General features: G+C 41.7%; 1 protein-coding gene and 1 long non-coding RNA gene across 2 annotated transcripts in view; one reads left to right on the top strand and one right to left on the bottom strand.

Moving 5' to 3' along the window:
* RHBDF1 (rhomboid 5 homolog 1) overlaps positions 1 to 25,813 on the top strand; it is a 542,782-nt gene that overhangs the window by 404,552 nt on the left and 112,417 nt on the right. The window contains exon 15 of the mRNA XM_053472100.1: positions 18,815 to 18,890. Coding sequence (XP_053328075.1) covers positions 18,815 to 18,890 — 76 coding nt within the window. The remainder of the gene's footprint in view (positions 1 to 18,814; positions 18,891 to 25,813) is intronic.
* LOC128502357 (uncharacterized) overlaps positions 1 to 25,813 on the bottom strand; it is a 306,149-nt gene that overhangs the window by 246,038 nt on the left and 34,298 nt on the right. The window lies entirely within an intron of this gene.

The raw sequence follows: 25,813 nt of genomic DNA, 5'->3' as shown, positions 1-25,813 counted from the left end.
AATTCATTATACTCCCATACACCACTCTGCCTCCTCCCCCCTCCCATACACCACTCTGCCCCCTCCCATACACCACTCTTCCTCCTCCCCCTCCCATACACCACTCTGTCTCCGCCCCTCCCATTCACCACTCTGCCTCCTCCCCCTCCCATACACCACTCTGCCTCCTCCCCCTGCCATATATTATTATCGATTTTATCGATTAGTTGTTACAGCCCTAGCAGGTATACATAAATATTTTATGGAAACATGGTATAGCAGATATGGATCAACAGAATAACACACAAAGCCAACTTTGCAGGTATAGATCGATTGGAATTCACATAAAAACTCAACATTAAAGGTATAGATAAAAACCCCTAAATTACAGGCATAGATCACAGGTTGCACAACCCAAAGCAAGCCCTGGCATCCACACTGCCCACTTAGAACCTGACCAGCAAACAGATAACACTCATAGGACTTGCCATCTTTGTCACCAAACAGCCCAGCATGAATCAAGTTTGTCCTCAAACAGCCCGGCCTGTGCCATCTTTGTCCCCAAGGCTCAAACACCCTGCTTTAGCCATCTTTGTCATTCCACAAATCAATTATACATCTATGATACACACAAACACTTTTACAGTCACTCACTAATTCACACTTTTATTTACATAATTCATTCACACAATCATTTACACATATTCATTAATGCATTCTCACAAATTCATTCTCTCCCTCTTTCAAACAATTCATCCACATATTAATTCTTACTCTCACTCACACAATTCATCCACACATCAATTAGTTCATTCTCACTCATTGACACAATTCAATCTCTCACTCACTCTCACTCTTTATTTCAATATTCTTACTACCCTCTTTCTCACTTAGCTACAGAGTGTTCCTTGACAGGTGTATTTGAGTTATTTGGTGGCTAAAAGACCACATTTGGGAAGTGTTTTTCAAATTCGAATTTTGACATGTGGACATCCTGCCCCCATGTGTTTGGGACATTGTTGAAGCTGGTCCCCATCAAACCATATATGTTTGAAAACTAGACCCCCTAGGGTAATTAAAATGATATTTTAACCCTTTCCATGCACTAATTTTACCTCTAGCCTTTTTTACAAGTTTGTAGGTTTTTTTGTTATTTTCCGCATGCGTCATACTTCAGGTATGAATTTACCTCTCCTGGTATATGTCACTGTCAAACACCACAATATGTGTTCAGCAACATCTCTTAAGGACAGAGATACTCTCCATGCATGGGTTTGTCCGGTTATTTGGGAGGTATTAGGCCAACTTTGAGAGGTGTGCATATTTTTGCAATTTGGACATCTGGTTAGTCAGCTATTTTTCCGGAGAGGTCACGGTGGGTGTTAGGGTGGGTTTTCAGTGACCCTGATTGCATTGCTTTTGTTGGTCACCTTTAAGGCTCTTTTAAATCAGGCGTCTGTTGCCATACAATATATGGCGACGCTGACGTCTGGGGGAGAGGCCACACGGGGCCCCTTCTGCCGATCTCGCTTGGGTGAAGAAAGCGAACCTAATTTACTTTTCTACAACCCGTTTAAAGTCATGAAATGCCAGGCACGTCAGTTGTCGCCAACAGGATGTTCTTCAGGATGTGCCTGGCACGTAAATTGTCATGAAGGGGTTAATCTTTTTGTGGTTTCCCCAGCATACAAATAACCACATGTACATTTCAAAATATAGGTGACAAAATTATAGTCACATGTATAAAACGCCTTAATTTTAAATTGTATAAAGTGTATAAAAGTGTCACCCTTAATTATTATTATTGTTTTATATAGCATCATCAGATTGTGCAGTGCTACATAACAATTAGTACCATATTTGCTCCATTATAGGACAAGGTTTTTTTCAGACAAATGTTCTGAAAAATACCCCTCGTCTTATAATCGGGATCATCTTATAATCAGACCTCAAATGGTCTCAAATCAGACTAAGATCCAGATCCCCTGCAGCGCTGCAGGGGACCTGGATCCTCCTCTCTTATTCCCCCCCCCAAACTTACCGGTGCTTCTGACTCCCTGGTGTGTAGCCGGGGCAGAGTGTAGACGTCTACGCGATTTGCATAGACAACTTCCGCTGCAGCCGGAAGGAGATGTGGTTAGAAGTCATGTCTGCTGTCAGAGAGGAGAGTTCCCCACACCAGCCAGGATTTGTGATTTCCATTTTCGCTGGCCGTCCAAACCTGGCCCTTGTGAAGGGGGATGGTGTAACCGACTTACCTGTAACTGCTACATAACTGCGGATGTAGCAGTCTCCCATACTCACCACCGCCGGAGAGGATCCACATGCTGCCGAGCCATTCCCAAGATGGCCGACCGGCGTTCCGTACCCTCCAGCGCACATGCGCGTGCCACACCAGAGGTGGACAACGGAATGAATATAGGGCCAACGGCGCATGCCCGCCACAACAAAGATAACCGACCGCTACAACCTGCGGCGGACTACACATACGCGGCCTGCGAATTAAAGGGACATAACCCCTTTTCTCTATACATGCCAGCAATTAGTAGGAGGCGGGGTTATCTGTCTGGGGCTATTTAAGGACACCTTAGCGGACCACCCATTGCCTGTCAAAGAGTTTCTTATTTAGTACTTTGGGCTCTGTTGCTGATTTTGTGTCTCTTCGGTTTTGACCTCGGTTCGTTCTTATCGTGCCTGCTCCAATCCTTGACCTCGGCTTTGCTTCTCAGTTATCCTGCCTGCTCCAACCCTTGGCCTCGGCTACGTTTTTGACTTCTCTGCCTACGTTTTTGACTTCGCTGCCTGTGTCTGGTCAGGCTCTGCATTGTGGATCCCCAGCTAATGATCCTGACCATTTCTTGCTGGTTACAATTGGTCCTGGTCTCTTGTATACTGTCCATCTAAAATCTCTAAACTAGTATATGTCTGTTGAGTATTGGTGCTGGGCAAACTCTAGCAGTGAACTTACATTCCATGAGGTCAAGGGACTCTTTCAGTGAGACTTTAGATGACACTATGCATTTGGTACATAAATATTGTGAAAAAAGGCCCTTTTTGAGGGATAGCGAATACAATACACAATCTAAGAAAAAGGTATATACTGTATGATTTCACTTCTACCACTTGTTTTACATGAGAATTATTTTTATTCCAAGAAACCTTTTACCTCGAGGTGAAAGGAAAGGTCCACTGTGGTCCACACGTATGCCAACTTCTATATGAATAGATTAAAAATCAAACATATATATCAGTTACCTTTTTTCCAGAATGTGGAAACATTATAGATTATGTTTTTCTGCTATGAGTGGGCCTTGTAGATCATTTGGAAACCTTTGCCAGGTCCTTGAATAACATTGAATCTAGCATTCAAGTCACCATGCATTACCATAACACTGGAATTGCATTTTTAGATATTTTGGTACAGATCAATTAAGGTGCATTTAGTACATCATTATACATGAAGCAAACTATCTCCTTCACTTTGGGAGCTTTAATCTCAAGAATTGACTTCCCTTTTCTCTTAGTGACTTGCTTTCTCTAAGTGGCCAGTTTGTGCACCACAGCAGTTAGTGCAACACAAGAGTTATAAGAGAAAGTAAGGTAAGCCATAAATTAATTGTTTAAATTCTGTAAGTGTTCACGTCCCTCCCTAAAGTATGAGTAAGCTTGGAGATGCTTGGAACAGCAGTTCCTAGGTCCATATCGCTGTGGCAAGTGTGAACAATTGGTCTCTCTGGAAGCTGAGGTTGGTGCTCTGAAGAGGCACATTGAAACACTGAAAGAGATTGACAATCTTGAGAACAGTCTCTTGCTCACTGAGCAGAGTTTAGATGGGGCCCCTAGCAATGAGGGAGTAGATCAGTCAGAAGGGAGTCAGGCACATAGCTGGGTGACAGGAGTTTCTCCATCCCAACAATTTTGCCCATTTAAGTGAGCATGTTGGGGAGGCAGACTCAGAGGTGGGCTTTCCGGAAAAAGCTGTTCTCCCTAACAGTCGGGGGAGCAGCTAATCCAGTGTGCAGGGGATCCGAAAGGAAGGGAAGCCCAGGCAGGTTGTGGTGGTAGGGGATTCTATAATTAGGAAAACAGACAGGGTAATCTGTAGCTCTGATCGCAGCAACCGAATGGTTTGCTGTCTCCCGGGTGCACGGGTTTGGCATGTTGCGGATAGGATGGATAGATTATTGGGAGGGACTGGTGAGGATCCAGCTGTCTTGGTGCACATTGGCACCAATGACATAGTAAGAGGAAGATGGAATGTCCTAAAAGGTAATTTTAGGGATTTAGGGAGTAAGATAAAAAAAAGGACCTCCAGGGTAGTATTCTCAGAGATACTACCGTATATACCGGCGTATAAGACGACTTTTTAACCCCAGAAAATCTTCTTAAAAGTGGGGGGTCGTCTTATACGCCCGGTACTAACTTAGAAACCCCTAAGAAATGCATCCACCGGGTACTTACCAAGCCGGAGGTTCCCAAGAAGCCACCAATCTCTAGGGGAGGGGCGAGTGAAGAAGCTGCCTCCCCTGGGCCGGTCTTCAGGGCCGCGCCGAGGTAGGTGCAAGATCGTGATCTCCCCAACTAGCCCTGATCAGCAGGGCTGGTTGGGGAGATCACGACCTCCCTCTAACTAGCCCGACATTAGGGAGCTCGAGGTCTGGCACTTCAGACCTCGGCTTCCCTGCTCTCTAATTGATGCCGAGCGCAGGGATGACGTCATGTCCCGGCGCTCGGCATCAATTGCCGGCGCGTAGTGATGAGGGAGCAGGGAAGCTGAGGTCTGAAGTGCCAGACCTCGCGCTCCCACAACTGGATGGAAGAAAGAAGACAGAAGATAAGGTAAGAGATGGGGAGAAAGGGGTGTGAGTGCAGTGTATGTATGTTGGTGTGATATGGTCAGTGTATTTGTAAGCTGGTGTGTGTATGTATATATATATATATATATATATATATATACACACACACACACACACAGTGTGTGTGTATATATATATATATATATACACACACTGGTGTGTGTGTATATATATATATACACACACGTGTGTGTGTGTGTATATATATATACATACGTGTGTATATTTATATATACATATACATGTGTATGTAAAGGCAGGGGTGTGTGGTGAGGGCAGTGTATAAATGTGTATGTATGGACAGGCATATGTGTAGATATATACGTATATATATACACACACATATATATATATATATACATACACATATATATACACACATATATATATATATTATATGACTATTTATTATTCCAGATATGATCTTAAATAACTCCGTCCAGGTTTTCGTCGATACCGCGTTAAGATTAAATTTCGCTAATCTCTCTGGTGTCATATACCATCTTAAACTGACCTTATAATGGAGTTCTATCATATTTAGACAGTGTGAAAATTTACTAACCTCTACTATACTTCTTATCCAATCTTTTTGTTCTATTTGGAATCTCAAGTCTTGTTTCCAAGCTTTTAAAGCGGTGTTTTCAGCTGGAGATTCTAATTCTTCTAACAGAAGATACCACATTCTCATACACTTTAGAATTACTTCACATAGTAACATAGTAACATAGTTCATAAGGTTGAAAAAAGACCAAAGTCCATCAAGTTCAACCTATATACATATTGTGTCCCTACCGTGTTGATCCAGAGGAAGGCAAAAAACCCTTATGAAGCAGATGCCAATTGCCCCATACCAGGGGGAAAATTCCTTCCCGACTCCAAATATGGCAATCAGAATAAATCCCTGGATCAACGTTCTGTCCCTATTAATCTACTATCCATAACTTGTAATATTATTGCTTTCAAGAAACACGTCCAGGCTCCTTTTAAACTCTTTTATTGAGTTTACCATTACCACTTCCTCTGGCAGAGAGTTCCATAGTCTCACCGCTCTTACTGTAAAGAACCCCCGTCTGTGCTGGTGTAGAAACCTTCTTTCCTCCAGCCGTAGAGGATGTCCCCTTGTTATAGATACAGTCCTGGGTATAAATAGGTCCTGGGAGTGATCTCTGTACTGCCCCCTTATATATTTATACATAGTTATTAAGTCCCCCCTAAGCCGTCTTTTCTCCAAACTAAATAACCCTAATTCTGATAATCTTTCTGGGTACTGCAGTCCTTCCATTCCCCTTATTACTCTGGTTGCCCGTCTTTGAACCCTCTCCAGTTCCACTATATCTTTCTTGTACACTGGTGCCCAGTACTGTACACAGTATTCCATGTGTGGTCTGACTAGTGACTTGTACAATGGTAGAATTATTTCCTTGTCATGGGCATCCATGCCCCTTTTGATGCACCCCATGATTTTATTTGCCTTAGCAGCAGCTGCCCGACACTGGTCGCTACAGGTAAATTTACTGTTAACCAAGACTCCTAAGTCCTTTTCCATGTCAGTCGTCCCCAGTGTTTTCCCATTTAATACATATTCCCAGCCTGGATTTTTCTTCCCCATGTGCATAACCTTACATTTATCCGTGTTGAACCTCATCTGCCACATCCCAGCCCAAGCCTCCAACCTATGCAGATCCATTTGTAATCGTGCACTGTCCTCTATTGTGTTAACCACGCTACAGAGCTTAGTATCGTCTGCAAAGATTGATACTTTACTATACAATCCCTCTACAAGGTCATTAATAAATATATTAAAAAGAATAGGACCCAAAACTGACCCCTGTGGTACCCCACTAGTAACAGTCACCCACTCAGAGTATGTACCATTAATAACCACCCTCTGTTTCCTATCACTGAGCCAGTTACTTACCCACATACACACATTCTCCCCCAGCCCAAGCATTCTCATTTTATGTACCAGCCTTTTATGTGGCACCGTATCAAATGCTTTGGAAAAATCAAGATATACGACATCCAGCGATTCTCCCCGATCCAGTCTTGAGCTCACCTCCTCATAAAAGCTGATCAGGTTAGTTTGACAGGACCGATCCCTTGTAAACCCATGCTGATATGGAGTCATACATTTATTTTCATTGAGATACTCCAAAATAGCATCTCTTAGGAAACCCTCAAACAGTTTACATACAACAGAAGTTAAACTAACAGGCCTATAATTCCCCGGGTCACTTTTTGTCCCCTTTTTGAATATTGGCACAACATTTGCAATGCGCCAGTCCTGGGGAACAGACCCGGTCACTATAGAGTCCTTGAATATTAGAAATAGGGGTCTGTCTATTACATTACTTAACTCCCTTAGAACGCGGGGGTGAATGCCATCTGGACCTGGTGATTTGTCTATTTTGATTTTTTTTAGGCGGCACTGCACTTCTTCCTGGGTTAGACAGGCGACATGTACTGGGGCATTTATCTCATCCTGCTGTATATTACCTGGCATTTCATTTTCCTCTGTGAATACAGCAGAGAAGAATATATTTAATAGATTCGCTTTTTCCTGATCCCCGTCTATAACTTCTCCCTCATTACTTTTTAAGGGGCCGACGCTTTCATTTTTAACCTTTTTACTATTTATATAGTTAAAGAACATTTTGGGGTTTGTTTTACTCTCTTTGGCAATGAGTCTTTCTGTCGCCACTTTTGCTGCTTTTATCTGATTTTTACATATTTTATTTTTTTCCCGATAGCTTCTTAGTGCTTCCTCACTGCCTTCCTGTTTTAGTAGCTTAAATGCCTTTTTTTGCCATTTATTGCCACCTTTACATTTTTATTTATCCACATTGGTTTTCTCTTGCTCCTGACACTTTTATTCCCATACGGTATGTACTTTTCACAGTGAGAATTTAAGATATTTTGAAAAATCTCCCATTTAGTATCTGTGCTTTTGTTTTTGAGGACATTTTCCCAATTTACAGTGTTAAGGGCTTCTCTTAGTTGATCAAACTTTGCCTTCCTAAAGTTCATAGTTCGTGTGGCTCCTCTAAGAGTTCCCTTATTGAACGACAAGTTATAATGTATTATATTGTGATCACTATTTCCTAGGTGCCCTCTGACCTGCACATTAGTTACTCTGTCAGGTCTGTTGGTTAATATTAAGTCCAGTAGAGCGCCCCCTCTGGTTGGGTCCTGTACCATTTGGGACAGATAATTATCTTTACTAATAGTCAGAAAGCGGTTTCCTTTATGAGATTCACAGGTCTCGGTTTCCCAGTTTATGTCGGGATAGTTTGTCTATTTGTCGGTGATTTGTCTATTTTGATTTTTTTTAGGCGGCACTGCACTTCTTCCTGGGTTAGACAGGCGACATGTACTGGGGCATTTATCTCATCCTGCTGTATATTACCTGGCATTTCATTTTCCTCTGTGAATACAGCAGAGAAGAATATATTTAATAGATTCGCTTTTTCCTGATCCCCGTCTATAACTTCTCCCTCATTACTTTTTAAGGGGCCGACGCTTTCATTTTTAACCTTTTTACTATTTATATAGTTAAAGAACATTTTGGGGTTTGTTTTACTCTCTTTGGCAATGAGTCTTTCTGTCGCCACTTTTGCTGCTTTTATCTGATTTTTACATATTTTATTTTTTTCCCGATAGCTTCTTAGTGCTTCCTCACTGCCTTCCTGTTTTAGTAGCTTAAATGCCTTTTTTTGCCATTTATTGCCACCTTTACATTTTTATTTATCCACATTGGTTTTCTCTTGCTCCTGACACTTTTATTCCCATACGGTATGTACTTTTCACAGTGAGAATTTAAGATATTTTGAAAAATCTCCCATTTAGTATCTGTGCTTTTGTTTTTGAGGACATTTTCCCAATTTACAGTGTTAAGGGCTTCTCTTAGTTGATCAAACTTTGCCTTCCTAAAGTTCATAGTTCGTGTGGCTCCTCTAAGAGTTCCCTTATTGAACGACAAGTTATAATGTATTATATTGTGATCACTATTTCCTAGGTGCCCTCTGACCTGCACATTAGTTACTCTGTCAGGTCTGTTGGTTAATATTAAGTCCAGTAGAGCGCCCCCTCTGGTTGGGTCCTGTACCATTTGGGACAGATAATTATCTTTACTAATAGTCAGAAAGCGGTTTCCTTTATGAGATTCACAGGTCTCGGTTTCCCAGTTTATGTCGGGATAGTTAAAGTCCCCCATAATAACCACCTCATTGTGATTTGCTGCCTTGTTTATTTGCTTTAATAATTGATCTTCTGCTGCTTCAATTATATTTGGTGGCTTATAGCAAACCCCGATCAGTATTTTATTATTTTTCTTTCCATATATTTCTACCCATAATGACGCCACATCATCATTTCCCTCACATATATTCTCCCGCAGTGTGGCCTTTAGGCTGGACTTTACATAAAGGCAAACTCCTCCCCCTTTTCGTTTTTTTCGATCCTTCCTGAATAGACTATAACCCTGTATGTTAACCGCCCAGTCATAGCTATCATCCAACCATGTCTCTGTTATACCCACTATGTCATAATTTTCTGCAGACATTATTAACTCCAGTTCGCCAGTTTTATTGGTCAGACTTCTGGCATTAGTAAGCATACAATTTAGAGGTGTATGGTTTTTTCTCCTATCAAGCCTATCCCTATTAACTATTCTAACCCCTCCCTCCGCTCCACCCCCAGGTACATTTATATGCCCCAGCTCTCTATCTATACTATCTTCCCCTTCTATATTGTAGTTTCCCTCCCCCCCTTTCCCTAGTTTAAACACTCCTCCACCCTTCTGGCCATCTTCTCCCCGAGTACAGCTGCACCCTCCCCATTGAGGTGCAGCCCGTCCCTACCGTAGAGCCTGTATCCGACAGAGAAGTCGGCCCAGTTCTCCATGAACCCAAACCCCTCCTTCCTACACCAGCTTCTGAGCCACTTGTTTAGCTCCCTAATCTCCCGCTGCCTCTCTGGTGTGGCACGTGGTACAGGTAATATTTCAGAAAATACTACCTTGGAGGTCCTTGCCTTGAGCTTGCTACCTAAGTCCCTGAAATCATTTTTAAGGACACTCCGCCTACCTCTTACTTTGTCATTGGTGCCAATGTGCACCATGACAGCTGGGTCTTCTCCAGCCCCTCCCAGTAATCTGTCAACCCGATCCGCGATGTGCCGAACTCGAGCGCCAGGCAGACAACACACTGTTCGGCGATCCCGGTCTTTGTGACAGATTGCCCTGTCTGTCCCCCTAATAATAGAGTCCCCTACTACCAGCACCTGTCTGGCCTGCCCTGTGCTCGTCCTTCCCTCCTTACTGGAGCAGACACCGCTCTGGAGGTCAGAGGCAGTGACTTGCTGCAGTATTGCTAACTCTGAACTAACATCCCCCTCATCTGCCAACCGGGCAAACTTGTTGGGGTGTGCTAGATCAGGACTAGCCTCCCTGGCGCTTTTCCCCCTACCCCGCCTTCTAACTGTAACCCAGCTAGCTGCCTGACTGTCCTGTACCTCCATCCCGCTATCCTCCCCCACCTCTACCCGCGAGAGAGCTTGCTCAGTGAGCAGCAGACTCCTCTCCAAGTTGTCAATAGATCTCAGTGTTGCCAGTTGCTCCTCTAGACTCAGGATTTGTGCTTCCAAATGAGCAACCTGCACACATCTCGCACAGCAATATGCACCCTCGAAGCGCTGATCAAGGATTGCATACATTGAGCAAGATGTACACCTGACCGCATTGTCAAACATGGAGGACATCTTGGCAATGGGGATAGCTCAAATAACTGGCAAAAACAGACAGTAAGGTGCAAAATATATATAAATATATATGGGATAACAAGGATGTATACTTTCCCCTCCTTTTTGCTTTTTAACTCCTTCTTTGCTTGTAACTCCTCACTTAGAGATGTCACTTAGGAGATTCGCCCCAGCTCAGGATTCGCTTGTGTGTCCAAGCTAAATGCAACTGCAAAAAGCCAAGCAGAACTCACAGAGAAGGTTACTTCACGAGAGAACATATCATTTATCTTTCGATTTATCATCGATTCTTCCCCATCATATAGATGGAACTTTAAATAGTGGCTTATTCTACAGACATTAAAAGATTCCAATTTATCAAAATCGAAATCTTCCGATAAACGAGAGAATGGGTTTAGTTTTTTTAGTGTATAAATATCTTCGATTCTCTTATTTCTAAAGTTGTTCCATTTTCTAAGACTTAGTTGGTAAATATTATTTTGAAGGGTTTCCAAAGGTGCTGATATAATTATTTTATTATGGCATAACTCAATTGCACTTTTTAAAGTTATTGGGAGCGTATTTATAATTGATTTCATTCTATCTTGATGTTTCCATACTATACATTCTAAATTATTCATTCCCGACAGTTCTTGTTCAATTAAAAAACAATCTTCTTTTGAACTATTTTTATATTGTAGCTTCAATATATGCATTAAAATGCTTGCCTGTACATATCTTCCAAGGCATGGAACATTCAACCCTCCTTTGTTTTTACTAGTATAAAGAACTTTTTTTGAGATTCTGGGTTTCTTGTCTGCCCACATAAATTTTTCAGCATTTTTTTTAAACATTTGAATCCACGAGATAGGGAGTTTAATAGGTATCATTCGTTATAAATAAAACCACTTGGGAATTATATATGCTCTTATCACATTCATTCTCCCCATCCATGATATAAAAAGTCCTTTCTATTCTGCTATCTGTCTTATCATTTGGTCACGTAGCTTCCCAAAGTTAATGTCTATGATTTGTATTATTTTAAATGGGATGGGAATTCCTAAATATTCAAACTTTACTGTTTCCCATGTGAAGTCGTATTCTCTCTCTAACCTTATTGTTATCTGTTCCGGGATATTCACTATGGCCGCTTGGGTCTTTTTTGTGTTTAGTTTATAGTTTGAGAATTTACTAAACGCTGAAATTTCCTCCATCAGTTTTCCTAGCGAATTTATAGGGTCATACATTGTTATTAGAACATCATCCGCATACAGACTGATCTTATTTTCAGTATCACCAATTTTTATACCTCTAATATCCTCGCTGTTTCTAATCCTAGACGCCAAAGGTTCAATAGTAAGGATATATAAAAGAGGAGATCAGGGACATCTCTGTCTAGTTCCGTTATATATATTAATCCAATTCGAACTAAAGCCTTGCCCTATAACTTTAGCGATCAGGTTTGAATACAATGACAATACTGAATCAATAAACCCCTTCCTTAAACCATATGCATATAGCGTCTCTTCAAGAAAAAGCCAGTTAACCCTATCGAATGCCTTCTCCGCGTCTAGGGCCAGAAACAGCGAGGGAACCTTTTGTATATATAGAGACGTATTCTACTAAGTCTATTATTTTGCGCATATTGTCATTGGATTGTCTTCCTTTTACAAATCCCGTTTGAATACCATGTATTAACTGTGGACAAATCAATTTTAGTCTATCCGCTAATATAATTGAGTATATTTTTGTATCTATATTGATCAAAGAGATCGGTCTGTAATTTGCTGTGTTTGCTTCGTCTTTCCCTGCTTTAAGAATAGGGAGGATAGTTGCTTCCAACATACCGTTAGGAAATGTTTTATTCGTCCAAATCTCATTAAATACATTGGTTAAATAAAGTGATAAGGTTTTTTCAAATTTTTTATAAAACAGAGCTGTATACAAATATGGGCCCGGTGCTTTATGTTGCTTTAATACTTTAATCGCTCTGCATACTTCTATCTCTGAGAAAGGGATATCCAGTTGCTCTGCTACAGTCGCTGAAATTTTCGGCAACTTGGATTCTAATAGATATTTTCTAATTTGCTCTCTATCCTGATTTTGGACAGGTATGCTGTATAAATTAGAATAGAATTCGCCAAAAACCCGCCCTATATCTTCGGGACTATATACATATTTATCCCCCTTTGTGACTTTGTAAATTCTAGTTTTCCATTTCCTTTTTTTTTATTGGTTTGTGAGGAGTTTCTCTGCTCTATTGACTGAATAATAAAATTTTTGTTTCATTTTAATCAAATTATGGTTTGCTATGCTTATAAGACGATCCTCAATCTCTTTTTTTATATTAATCATATTTGAAATATCTACTTTTTCTTTTTATATTATATAAAGAGATATATAGATCAGCTAATTTTTTATTTCATCTTGTTCTTGTATAAGCATCTCTCTTAATTAGGTAACCCCTCATAACAGATTTATAAGCTGCCCAAACATTTCCTAAACTAATTTCATTAGTAAGGTTTTCCTGAAAGAATTGGGTAGTCTGTTGTTTAATATATTCTAAGTCCTCTTTATTAGTTAAGAGAGAATCTTTTAATCTCCATGACTGGAAACTCTCCTTATATTTTTTACTAATTTCAAGACAAACAGGGTCATGGTCTGACCATGCTACATTCCCAATCGTAATTTTTTTACATTCTTTTATTGGTTTGGCGTTAGTTAAAATTTAATCTATACGTGTGAATACTTTGTGTCTTTGTGAAAAATATGTATAGTCTTTATCTAGTGGCCTTAATGTTCTCCAGATATCATATAATTCGTTTTTTCCTAATGATTCTTAAAAAGCTTTAGACATCCTAGTCTGATTACATCTATTTAATTTTCTGCTACTTGTACTATCCCATTCAAGGCTAGCCAACTTTTGAGGGAAGAGCAAGAGAGGTCAGGTCTTCCCGTACACTGCCTACGACAGGATGTCAGTACGCGGTGGAACTCCACTTTAGAGATGCTGGAGAGGATTTTGGAGCAGCAGAGGGCAATCCATAATCTTCCCTCAGAGCATAATATTGGGATTACATCTCCATTGAATAGGGAGGATTGGACAGTGATCGCCCAGCTAGTGGCAGTCCTTAAACCATTCAGGGATGCCACTGAAAATTTAAGGTCAAACACTGCCAGTCTGACCCAGGTAATCCCAGTGTTCTCCCATCTAGGCAGCAAGATGGATGTGTTCCTTGAAAACCGTGAGGCTGTTTAAGGTGGCACTCTACATCCTGACGTAGCAGCCATAGCCAGGAAGCTGAAGGATCTGCTAAAAGTACACCTTCGCAAACGCATGGAACAGAGTCCCGAAATGATGCTAGCGTGCCTTTGCGATCCAAGAATTCTCCCCCTGGTTGCACGTGTTTGCGGTGTGGCAACGTCTGCTACCTCCGCCGGTGTAGCCAATTTACGCTAGGGCCTAGTGTCTGAGTTCTGTAAGTCAGTTCCCAAACGCCTAGGACAGTCTTTCGATGCTTTGCCCTGGGGTGAAACAGGGGAGCGGGTCGCCAATTGCCCACTCATTCACCTTTTTCTGTTTTCAACGCTGCTGCTGGTGGTGGTGCCAGCATCTTTTGCCAGTTCGCTTCCTGGCTAAAGTCATGCCTCAAATGTCCAAAATGTTCAAGGTAGTTTCTCCCCCTGGTTGCACTTGTTTCCGGTGTGGCAACGCCTGCTACCTCCGCCGGTGTAGCCAATTTACGCTAGGGCCTAGTGTCTGAGCTCTGGAAGTCTGCTCCCAAACGCCAAGGACTGACAGTGTTTGGATGCTTTGCTCTGGAGTGAAACAGGTGAGCGGGTCGCCAATTGCCCACTCATTCGCCTTTCCCAATGCTGCTGCTGGTGGTGCCAGTGTCTCTTCTCTACCAGTTCGCTTCCTTGCTAGTGTCATGCCTCAAATGTCCCTAATGGTAAGGGCAGTTTCTCCCCCCTGGCTGCGTCTGTTTGCGGTGTGGCAACGCCTGTGTTAAACCTACCTGGCCCAGGAGAGGAGGAACCTTGTGCAGGGAGGCCGGAACCATGCACTTCTCACTAGATAGCAGGTTGTTGGCAGACTGCTAGTAGTGAGTTGAGCAGGGAACGGGAGATGTAGACTTCACAGCAGACGAGGAGTTAACGTAGACTCTGGGTAAGTAGACGGACTCAGGAACAGCAGACGAGGAATTAACGTAGACTCTGGGTAAGTAGACGGACTCAGGAACAGCAGACGAGGAGTTAACGTAGACTCTGGGTAAGTAGACGGACTCAGGAACAGCAGACGAGGAATTAACGTAGACTCTGGGTAAGTAGATGGATAACATGAACCCCCCCAGAAGACTGAAGGTTAACACAGAGCAGCCAAGCAGCAAGCCAGGGGTTAAGACGTAGCCGAAGTCGATATCCAAATACGGGTCAAAGCCGAGAAATCCAAACGAAGGGAACTGGGACGAAGAATAAGGGTCAAGGAGCAGGACGGATCAGGAACAGGCAGGAAAAGGTTTACTGGAATTTAAAGGGAGGCAGGGAACAAACCGCTGAGTTGCTTTCAGGAACGCTAAACAACAACTGAGCACCTTAGGAAAGGTGCCAGTTGTTTAAGTAGTCCCAGAAGCCCCCTGATACCTGCCCAATTTTCAGGACGCGGTCCCTTTAAGAGAACCGGCTTTCACGCATGTGTGATGCCCCCGTCGGGAAGCCTGCAGACCGCGTTGCTGGAGGGCACGTCGAGCAGCGGTTACACGGCTACCCGCTGCACGGGTAAGTATAGTTTGTGACAGCCTGCTACCTCCGCCGGAGTAGCCAGCTTACGCTAGGGCCTAGTATCTGAGCTCTGGAAGTCCGCTGCCAAACGTCTAGGACTGACAGTGTTTGGATGCTTTGCTCTGGGGTGAAACAGGTGAGCGGGTCGCCAATTGCCCACTCATTCGCCTTTCCCAATGCTGCTGCTGCTGGTGGTGCCAGCGTCTCTTCTCTGCCAGTTCGCTTCCTGGCTAGTGTCATGCCTCAAATGTCCCTAATGGTAAGGGCAGTTTCTCCTCCCTGGCTGCGTCTGTTTGCGGTGTGGCAACGCCTGCTACCTCCGCCGGTGTAGCCGGCTTACGCTAGGGCCTTGTGTCTGAGCTCTGGAAGTCCGCTGCCAAACGTCTAGGACTGACAGTTATTTGGATGCTTTGCCCTGGGGTGAAACAGATGAGTGGGTCGCCAATTGCCCACTCATTCGCCTTTTCCATTTTTCAGTGCTGCTAGTGGTGGTGCCAGCGTCTCTTCTCTGCCAGTTCGCTTCCTGGCTACAGTCATGCCCAAAATGTCCCTAATGGTAAGGGTAGTTTCTCCCCCCTGGCTGCGTCTGTTTGCAGTGTGGCAACGCCTGCTACCTCCGCCAGAGTAGCCAGCTTACGCTAGGGCCTAGTGTCTGAGCTCTGGAAGTCCGCTGCCAAACATCTAGGACTGACAGTTGTTTGGATGCATTTCCCTGGGGTGAAACAGGTGAGTGGGTCGCCAATTGCCCACTCATTCGCCTTTTCCATTTTTCAATGCTGCTGGTGGTGGTGCCAGCGTCTCTTCTTTGCCAGTTCGCTTCTTGGCTAGAGTCATGCCCAAAATCTCCCTAATGGTATGGGCAGTTTCTCCCCCGTGGCTGCATCTGTTTGCGGTGTGGCAACGCCTGCTACCTCCGCCGCAGTAGCCAGCTTACTCTAGGGCCTTGTGTCTGAGCTCTGGAAGTCCGCTGCCAAACGTCTAGGACTGACAGTTGTTTGGATGCTATGCCCTGGGGTGAAACAGGTGAGTGGGTCGCCAATTGCCCACTCATTCGCCTTTTCCATTTCCTTTTCCATTTCTTTTCCGTCTGATACACAACCTACCAAACATAACACATAACACAGTGACATAACACATAACAACACACATAACACACACATGTACAATTCACAAATCACAAAGACCTTTCCTCCTGCTATTTGCCCTGGCCTTCACTTCTACACTCACTAGCATTAACGCTATAACTCACACTTCACCCTATAACATTTTTTCATCCACATACCTGCCAACAGACCCAACTTTTTTAGGGACAGTCCTGCTTTTTTCCTATCCCATCAAATTTAGCTAAACTAGGTATGCTAGTGCACATAGGTGTAGCTGGGTAGGGTAGCACTACAACATTAAATAAATATAATAAAGTAAATAATAAATATAACTTTAAAATAAAATTAAATAAACCCATTAAAATTAAAATTAAATTATTATTTAGACATAATACATCTTTAACCAAAACAGTGCACTGCTAATAATCTTAAACATAACCGTACATTAACCCTAAGCTATTTTTTAGTTCTTGTCCAACATTTTTCCATTCGCTGTCAGGCCCGGCCGGGAACACCTACCTCGCTGCGGGGGCCGTCGCCTCGGAGCGCGATCCCCACCGGCAGACCTCCTCGCGACGTGGCCGCACGGTCCCCGAACCGTGCGCCACGCAGAGTATCGGGTCCGGCATCACGGGAACCGTCGGGCAGGAGGTCTACTCCTGCCCGCGGACCTCCCGATCACGGCGCGGCACTGCCTCGTGGCAGGCCGTGCTCCCGGACTCCCGGTCTGCGGGCACGAAGTGCCGAGCACGCGCCGCACACCCGGAGAGGAGGGGGCGGGGCTTAACCCTGTTGATACAAACTCCCCCTCCAACAGCCACCAGAGGATAGACTCAGCTCTGTCTCCCTCCACTCAGGTGTATCAAGGGGAGGGAGACAGGCACTGTGGGTGGGAGGAGTACAGGTGATAGGGGGTGGAAGCCTTATTACCTGCCCCTATATAAACTCCCCCAGCCTCTACACCAGTGCTTCTTTGTTAAGCTCCAAGTGTTGCTTGTACCTCTTTAGAGTATTCGAATCCTTGGTATCCTGACCTGACCTTTCGTATTCCGTTTATGCTGTCTGCTGCTTGCCTTGACCTTTGGACCGTGACCCCGACTATTCTCCTGGATTTGCCCCTCTTTTGTACCTCGCTCCTGGACTCTGTATAGTGGTGCCTGCGCCACGCTCCGCACCCCCTTACCTGACATTCGCATACCTGCCCACCCAACATTTTCGTGGACAGTCCTGCTTTTTTCCAGTCCTGTCCAGTAAAAGTTGGGTTGTTGCAAAGTATGCCATTGTAAATAGGTAGCAAATGTTAGGCATGTATTAAAAGTGGTCCAAAATCGATTTAAAAATGTAAAATAATCCCTATTCTTTTATTAAACATCTATGGATGTGTGACTGTGTATGATAAAAAGGAGGCCAAGTTCCTTGGAGCATTTGTCTAGGTCTCAGACAAGACAACTGCTCGGAGGAACTTGGCCCTCAGTTTCGGGCAATGTGTATTGTGTATAGTATACCTCGGTACGTGTGTGCAACTCTATTGGTTGTTTCGGCAGGGGGCTTGCCTGCCATCAACGAATGAAGTGCATTCTGCAGTTCTGCAATTCATTTGTTGATGCCAGACCAGCCCCCTTCCGGCGAGTCGCACACACGTACCTTCACGGCGCGAACGCATCTGCTGCTGCTGCTGCTCCGATGTGTTCTTAATCCCGTATTAACCCCTGCTATGCAGCCGGGAGAAAACGAAAATGAAACGAGCACGAAGAATGTCCATGAATATTCGCCCGAAAAGAAGATAGGAACGGGGGCGAATATTCGCGGAATACGAAGATTTTTTTTTCTCCGAAGACGAGCACGAAGACGAACACGAAGAGCCCCCTGGTGCCCAAGTCTAGTTTTTAGACCTGCTGAAGAATGGATGATAGCTATTATGTCCTGATATGTAAACCATAGAATTCACAGAGGGTGTCATTTCATTTCCACACGACTGTACATGGCTAATATCTACTGTTGATATTATCTGCCATGTTACATGGAAACTAAACCAATTGAAAAGAAAGTTGCTAAAAGTAGACATTGATGTACTTTTTGAGCTCCTGCAAGAGACTGAACACCATGCTTACATACAGCTATATGCATTTTATATATACTATTACCAATTCAAATTTAATGTCTTAGTATTTTTATCTTCAATTCATCACCTTTCATCTTTTGTCACTCTTTTGGGAGAAAAAGTTCTCCACTCACCCAAATTTTAGCTTATTGTGTGTACAAAGCATATATGTAATACAATTCTAACTCAACCTTCTTTTTAAAGTAAAAAAGCCAAAATAAATATGAGATCTCTAGACTAATGGACATTTTTTCCAGATGTGAAATAACATCCAGGGAATACTGTGACTTCATGAAAGGATACTTCCATGAAGAGGCAACATTGTGTTCACAGGTATAGTATAGTTTTGTAGTTTATATATGAACTATATGCAGTAGTATATGCAGTAGTCTAGATCACATGTATTTCATTTACTAAACTTTAGCGTTTATCCTTATTTAATAGTTGTTTACTTTTCTTTTCTTTTTTTTTCTCAATTAATTTTTATTGAAAGGTTTTTCATATAACAGATAAGTATAACTTTTAAGATAGGAATACAGAAAAAGAGAAAAAAAGGGAGGGGTTCAGCTACTTACTATAGTTAATGTAAATTTTTCATATATACTGTAGTACATCCACATGAGAGTATAATGAGATGTACAATCACAAGGTACAATCTTAATATATCACAGTTGAACTTAGAAAATGACACAATACACTTCTCTTTTTTCTTTTTTTCCTAAGTAGAGTCCCATGACTGTTGTAGCTTCGATTCTCCGGGCTAGGCTTAACTCCCCATTCAAACCCCCCAATAAAGACACCACACCAAAAATATGGATGAGAAAAGGCCACAGCCAATTTTATTTATTAGAGTCATTGTCACGCCAAAACCTGAAACAATAAACATAGGTGCGTTAACAAGGACAATGACTCAAACACCAACATGTAAATATATACAATAAACACCCAAGCTTGCCAAGCAATCCAGGTACCATAACCAAATGCCACTTAAGGAAGGGACATACCGAGATGCCCCCACCCTGACCTGAGGTTCCAGCACTGACAGCCAAGAACCTCCCACCAGATGTTACCAACCATTCACTTACCACCACATTAACCCCCTGGATACCTGGCAAGCTGCCGCCCCACAGACTGTGACAAACGACACAAACCTACAAACAAAAGAAAAAAGGGAGGGAGGGTGGGACACGCAACCAGGTAAGCTAACCACAAAAAATGGTTCCTGAGCCCGGGAAAGCAACCACTTATATAATCTACCCCCAACTCCACCCCCAAAATTCCCGCCAAAAAGCCTACCCCTCCTCCGCACAACAGTCAAGGCCCACTATAGCCCATGCTGGCCCCCCCGTGGGCATCATTCTGACCTAAATTTGTTACGAAGCTTCCTATCAAATTCATCCCAATGGTACTTTAATGTAGGGTATTCTATCGTCAAATGACGTACACTGATAATAAATCTCTGAGTTCTAGAGATTTATTTTCATTATAAAGTGTCAACAATTCTTGTGTATTTGGGACAGTTTGTTTACCCCAGTGTCTAGGGAGAATAGAAGTGACAGCAATGAATAAATGGGAAAGGATAATTCTCTGTACTTTGGTAATAACATTGGGAATCACTTTGAATAAAACCATCTTTGGGGTCAGAGAGTTAATAGAAGTTGTTATTAATTTGACCATTGTGAGAATATGTGACCAGAAGGGGGTCAGTTTGGTACAGGACCACCATATATGTTCCATATGTCCTACTGCTCCACAGCCTCTCCAACAAAGTGGGGACTGAGATGATTTCATAACCTTGAGTTTAGAAGGATATAAATACCATCTATAAAATATCTTAAGATGGTTTTCCCAATGCGAAGCACACTGAGTGACCCCTTGTAGACCATTTATAATCCTAAACCATTCTGACAGATCCATTTCAAAACCTAGTTCTTTTTCCCAAGTAATCATATGATAATGTTTATTAGAAAGACTAGATGAGAAGTAACTTCCCTCAACATTCTTTAAAATGATAAAAAAAACAGATATCAGAAGATATATATGGGGAAAATTTTTCCCAAGAATAAAACTGGAAGTTCTACAGAGAAACGAGATACATGGTGGATTAGGCATCCCTGATTTCCATAAATATTATTTAGCCACAAACGCAGCCACCAATATAAAATTTTATATTCACTCTGACAAGCCAAAGTGGATATACATAGAAAAATGTATATTAGGCTCACTTTCCCCATTAGATGCTTACAACCTTGATAATAAAATAAACCAGGCGAAATGGCCTCCACCTCTTGGAGCAGCAACTTACTCTTGGAATCCAGCAACTTACTCCGGCTCAAAAGAGGCTCTAAAGCACCCCACTTACAGCTATAGCCCCGATTAAAACACCTGGAAATATTGACACAGATACATGGAACTCTTATGGATTTCATTATGTAAATGATATTTTCTTGGGCAACACTATTAAGGCAGTTGACACTCTACAGGCAGAATACAATTTACCAGAAACAATGCGGATTCAATATGACATCATACTAAATGTTATTAGAAGTTCCATTGATTGCCCTGAAGAAGACATGAAGGACTGGTCAATACCCCTCACAAACCTAGAGAACATCTGCTTAAATCATCCCAATAAAGCACACATGATCACCAAGTGCTATAGTTGTTTACTTTTCATTATAATGCCTTGTTTTGCACTTCTATATTGTTATGTTATACAAGTTAACAATTAGCACCATTTCTAGTGTATTCAGCACTTTACGGTTCTAACAAGCAATGTATCACATAACTATTTTTACCGACAGAAAAGAGGAGGGCCCTGCTCAAACAAGTTTTCAGTCTAGAATTAGGTGATGAAAGAGCAAATGTTTGAGATAGACTAGCCACACAGCTGTAGCCCAGTGAAAATAGTGAGGTTTTTTTTATTTGTCTTCATATTATTTTATATAACAATGTATACAACAGTTAAAATGTCTACCACTGCCCTAATTTCATGTTAAATGCATATTGGAATACATTTTGCATGGGGTCCAAAGCATTTTACCGCAAGGACACTGATCCAAAGACATTCTTTGGTTATGAGATGTAATGACATTTCTGGCTCACTTAACTCTCCTAGCAGACTGTACCTGAAACAAGAGACCTTCATAAATGCTCTTAAAAAGCTCCCTATAATAAATATACACTTTTCCTTTTTGCACACTTGTGCTGGTATACATGCAGTTGGCTGTAGCTTTTCTTACTGATAGCAAAGGGAGCACAGCTTTCATTGACTTGTATAGACATGCCATTGAGCATGTATTATTATTATGTATTGTTTTATATAGCACCACTATATTCTTTAGCGCGGTACAATGGGTAAACATGACATAACAAGTAGTTAATAACATAACAATTTGACTTACAGAAAGGTGGTGGGGCAGGCCTTGTTCAAATGAGCTTACAAGTAGAAGGAGTCGCACTAGTGTATGTATTGTCTGAGGGCAGGTTAGGGACTAGGAAAGGTGAGCTAAAGGAAGATGGAATGAAGGGCGTAAATTTGTAGGCGTCAGAAATGGGTGTTAGGGGATTTTTTGGAAGATAGGCTGGAGGAGGGTGTGATAGGTTCACACCTTTCCTCTCACGTAATTTCTTAAGAAAAGGTTATTCTCCATCCGAAATGATAAACTACCAAATCTCAATTATATACATGTGGATACGTCTCATATTCAATAAATGAAGTCGTGAGCACAATTATAGTTATTTATTCAAAATTCACCAAAATATACATAAATCCAAAATTAAGCTAAGCGTGATATAGAACCCATATTAAAGCTCATACGCATAAATAAATAAACCTACCAGTCAGTCTCAATATGAAGTCTAGCTTCAGTCTGCCTGTAAACAAAAATCTCTCTATATATATTTATATATATGAGATAGAGTATTATGGCCAGTATATCACTACCTCAAAAATGGTTCTTATTGGTCAGAAAAAAAACAAGGAGAAGAAAATTACCACCAATGCTAAATTGCTGAATTGTTTTTGCAGAATAATCGCAAAACTCTTCTAAACTCATGCCATAGAAAAAATCTTACATAATGGAAAAGGACCTGTTGGGCATGGTCCAATCTTTAACCATACATTTACTGGTGCCTGCAACAGTCCCTCTCCTGTTGCAGGCAGTAAATAATATTGTGATTATTTGGTCCAGTTAATGGCATTAATATAGGACTAAAATTAAAATCACCACATTATTGACCTATTGGTGAAGAAAGGTGTATCAGCAATCAAGTTCATATTATTAAACACAAAACATTTACAACATGATCGCAAGATACATTTGCATGATAGTGTTGTAATTGTTAAAAAATGAGGAGGTCCATTGCAAGCAAGCAACATTAAACAAGGAGGGCTTGTACGCCCAAAGTTCCATGGCTTGCCATGTTAATAAGCCCTCCTTGTTTAGTTTGCAATTTCAATTACAAAATTTGTTTTTCTTTACTGCTGCAATTCTCAAACCCATAAGCTGCCAAAAAATTTTAATTGGTATTGCGTTTTCTCAAAAGCAAGGATCCCATCTGTGTGAGAATCGAATATGGTCCAATTGACTGTAACAGGAGGTTACAGAGTACTCAAGACCAATTAAATGAGTGAGATACAATCTGCTTGGGAACCTGGGAGAGACTTGTTGATTCTCTTTGTTGTAGATGTTGTAGATGTAGTAGTGATTATAATGATTCCAAAAGTAGTATGGGAATATGGATAAATCCTATAATATTATCAAATAAATAAGGATTATTCAAGTCACTTATTATGATGTTGCATTTCCTGCAACGAAAAAACACCATACTTTTTTATGTTAACATCAATTAACAACTGGAAATGTGTCCACACATTAAAGAGTATGCTGGAAGTTAAAACAGGTATGTTAAGTCACCGTCTCATATTTCGTGTTTGTACTGCGGTCCGTCTTGCGATAGCCAAGATTTGGAAGTCGGGTGCTCCCTCTATTCCCGACATTGAGGCTAGGATATGGAGTATGCTAAAACTGGAGAAGATCACCGCATACCTGCATGACACATCCCACCTATTTCTTGCCATCTGGGGCCCTTGGCTGGAGCGGTTTGCATCGTCTAGTGCTCCTATCTCGTGGATTTGAGTGAGCTGGCCGCGAGTGGTTGCACTCTGTGCTGTTGACCATGGACGGATGGTGCTGCTACCTCTTACTTCTTTTTCTATGGCTCTCCCTTTCCTCTTCTTTATTTTTCTTTTCCTCTCTCCTTTATATTTCTTGCTTGTCTTTCTATTTCCTTTCTCTTTGTTCTTTTTTTTTCTCTATGGGTGTTTTCCATTGCCTATACCAGGTTTTATACCTGGTTTTGAGCTTGGTTGGTCCTTCTATGTAATGGACCATGGTCCTGCCGATAATTTCTATCCTGTTTCCGGATTTGTTGTCCGCGGCTACTTCTGTGTTATCGCTATGCCTCTGTATCTGGACCGCATGTTTTTGGAACTCACCCTCTGTACTTACAATATAAAATGTAATAAAATACTTCTTAAAAAAAAAACAGGTATGTTAAGAATGCTTATAATGAGCATGTCGTAAGACGTAATATTCATCTTCTTTGGACTTGTTCACCTTTAGGTAAAAAAGAAAATAATCGCCATATAATACCAAATAAAAACAATCCAATAACAGTGGTTTTAATCCCTTCACGACAAAGCCCGTACATGTACATGCTCACAATGCAATGCATTTGTGACAAAGTCCGTACATGTACGGGCTGCTTTTAAATTGCTGCAGTTGCCGTGATCACTGTGTTTTCTCCATGATCTGCAACTTTGCAGCATCCACAGAAGCCTCACAATCAGTAATCGCTTCCTAACCATAATCGGTGTTGCTGCCATGCCTCTCATTCAGCGTGTTGCGTATTGTTGTGTTAACCGTCCTCCGAAGAGCAATCACAAGCACCATCAGTAAGTGACATTGCTGCCACTCACAAGATGGCGGCGCCAACTGAAAACTTAACAAGTTCACAGAGGTTCTCTACAGAATCTCCTAAGAACTTTGGGCTCCTGCTTCCTGCAGGTTGAATCTGTATTCAATCATGCAAGTCAATGGAGATTAATAACATAATTTTAAATAAAAAATTTGGTAACATAAAAAGTTTTTTAAAAAATTTATGATTTGATGAGGTAAAATAAATTGGCCGGGTTCAAAGATGTCCCAAAAATAGGACATGGGCACGTACTAACCAGATGGCGAAATTCCAAAAAATACACCCCCCCCAAAGGTGGTCTTTTACCTCCCAAATAACCCAACAAACCCATGAATCGGGGGTATCACTGTACTAAGGAGATATTGATTAACACATATTGGGTGTTGTTTGACAGTGACACATACCAGGAGCTGTAAATTCATACCCAAAAAAATACTATGGTAAACTTTGACAAAGGCTAGTTGCAAAATGTGTGTATGGAAAAAGTAAGAATACCAGAATTTGAAATACCCTGGAGTGTCTATTTTTCAAAAAAAAAAATGGTTTGATGGGGTAAAATGAATTGGCCAGCTTCAAAGATGTCTCAAAAAACATGTGAACAGGATAAACACACACTTCCCAAATGTGGCTACTTTTCAAACATATAAGGTTTGATGGGGGTAAATTGAATCGACCAACTTTAGAAATGTCCTAAATAAGATATGGGGGGAGTATGAAAAATAATACAGTAAAATATGTGATAAAACTAATGGTATTTAAAGAAAGCCCTTCTTGTCCTGAAAAAAACATATATAATGTGTGTGGGTACACTAAATGACAAGGAAGAAAATTACAGCTAAACAGCAACACCACAAAATATTAAAGCAGTGTTTGTCCTAAAGTGTACTACAAGTAAAAAACACTCTTGTCATGAAGGGGTTAATAACAGTTTTATTTCTGCTGGAGGCTTCCAACTTGGTCGTAATTGCTTAGTAGTCTCTACCCTCCTGTTGAGTCCATGCATGTATGGCACATGGAGCGTATGCTGGGCGAGACAAAGGGTCTCACAACTCCTGTAAAAAGGATAATTGTTCAGGCCTTCCTGGTGCCGAAACAGAGCAGTTAATAAAATCAGTATTTATTGGAACACCATACATTAATTCAAATAAAGATTTTCTTAAATTTGAAGCCAGAATATTTTTAATACCTAACTGTAGCAGAGGTTTAACCCCTTGACGACCGCAGACATACTTGGTACTTCATGGTGACATGGTACCAACGGATCAACCATCATG

The sequence above is a fragment of the Spea bombifrons genome, chromosome 7 (genome assembly GCF_027358695.1).
Source record: "Spea bombifrons isolate aSpeBom1 chromosome 7, aSpeBom1.2.pri, whole genome shotgun sequence".
NCBI lineage: Eukaryota > Metazoa > Chordata > Amphibia > Anura > Pelobatidae > Spea > Spea bombifrons.
This window is presented reverse-complemented; position numbering and strand designations above follow the sequence as displayed.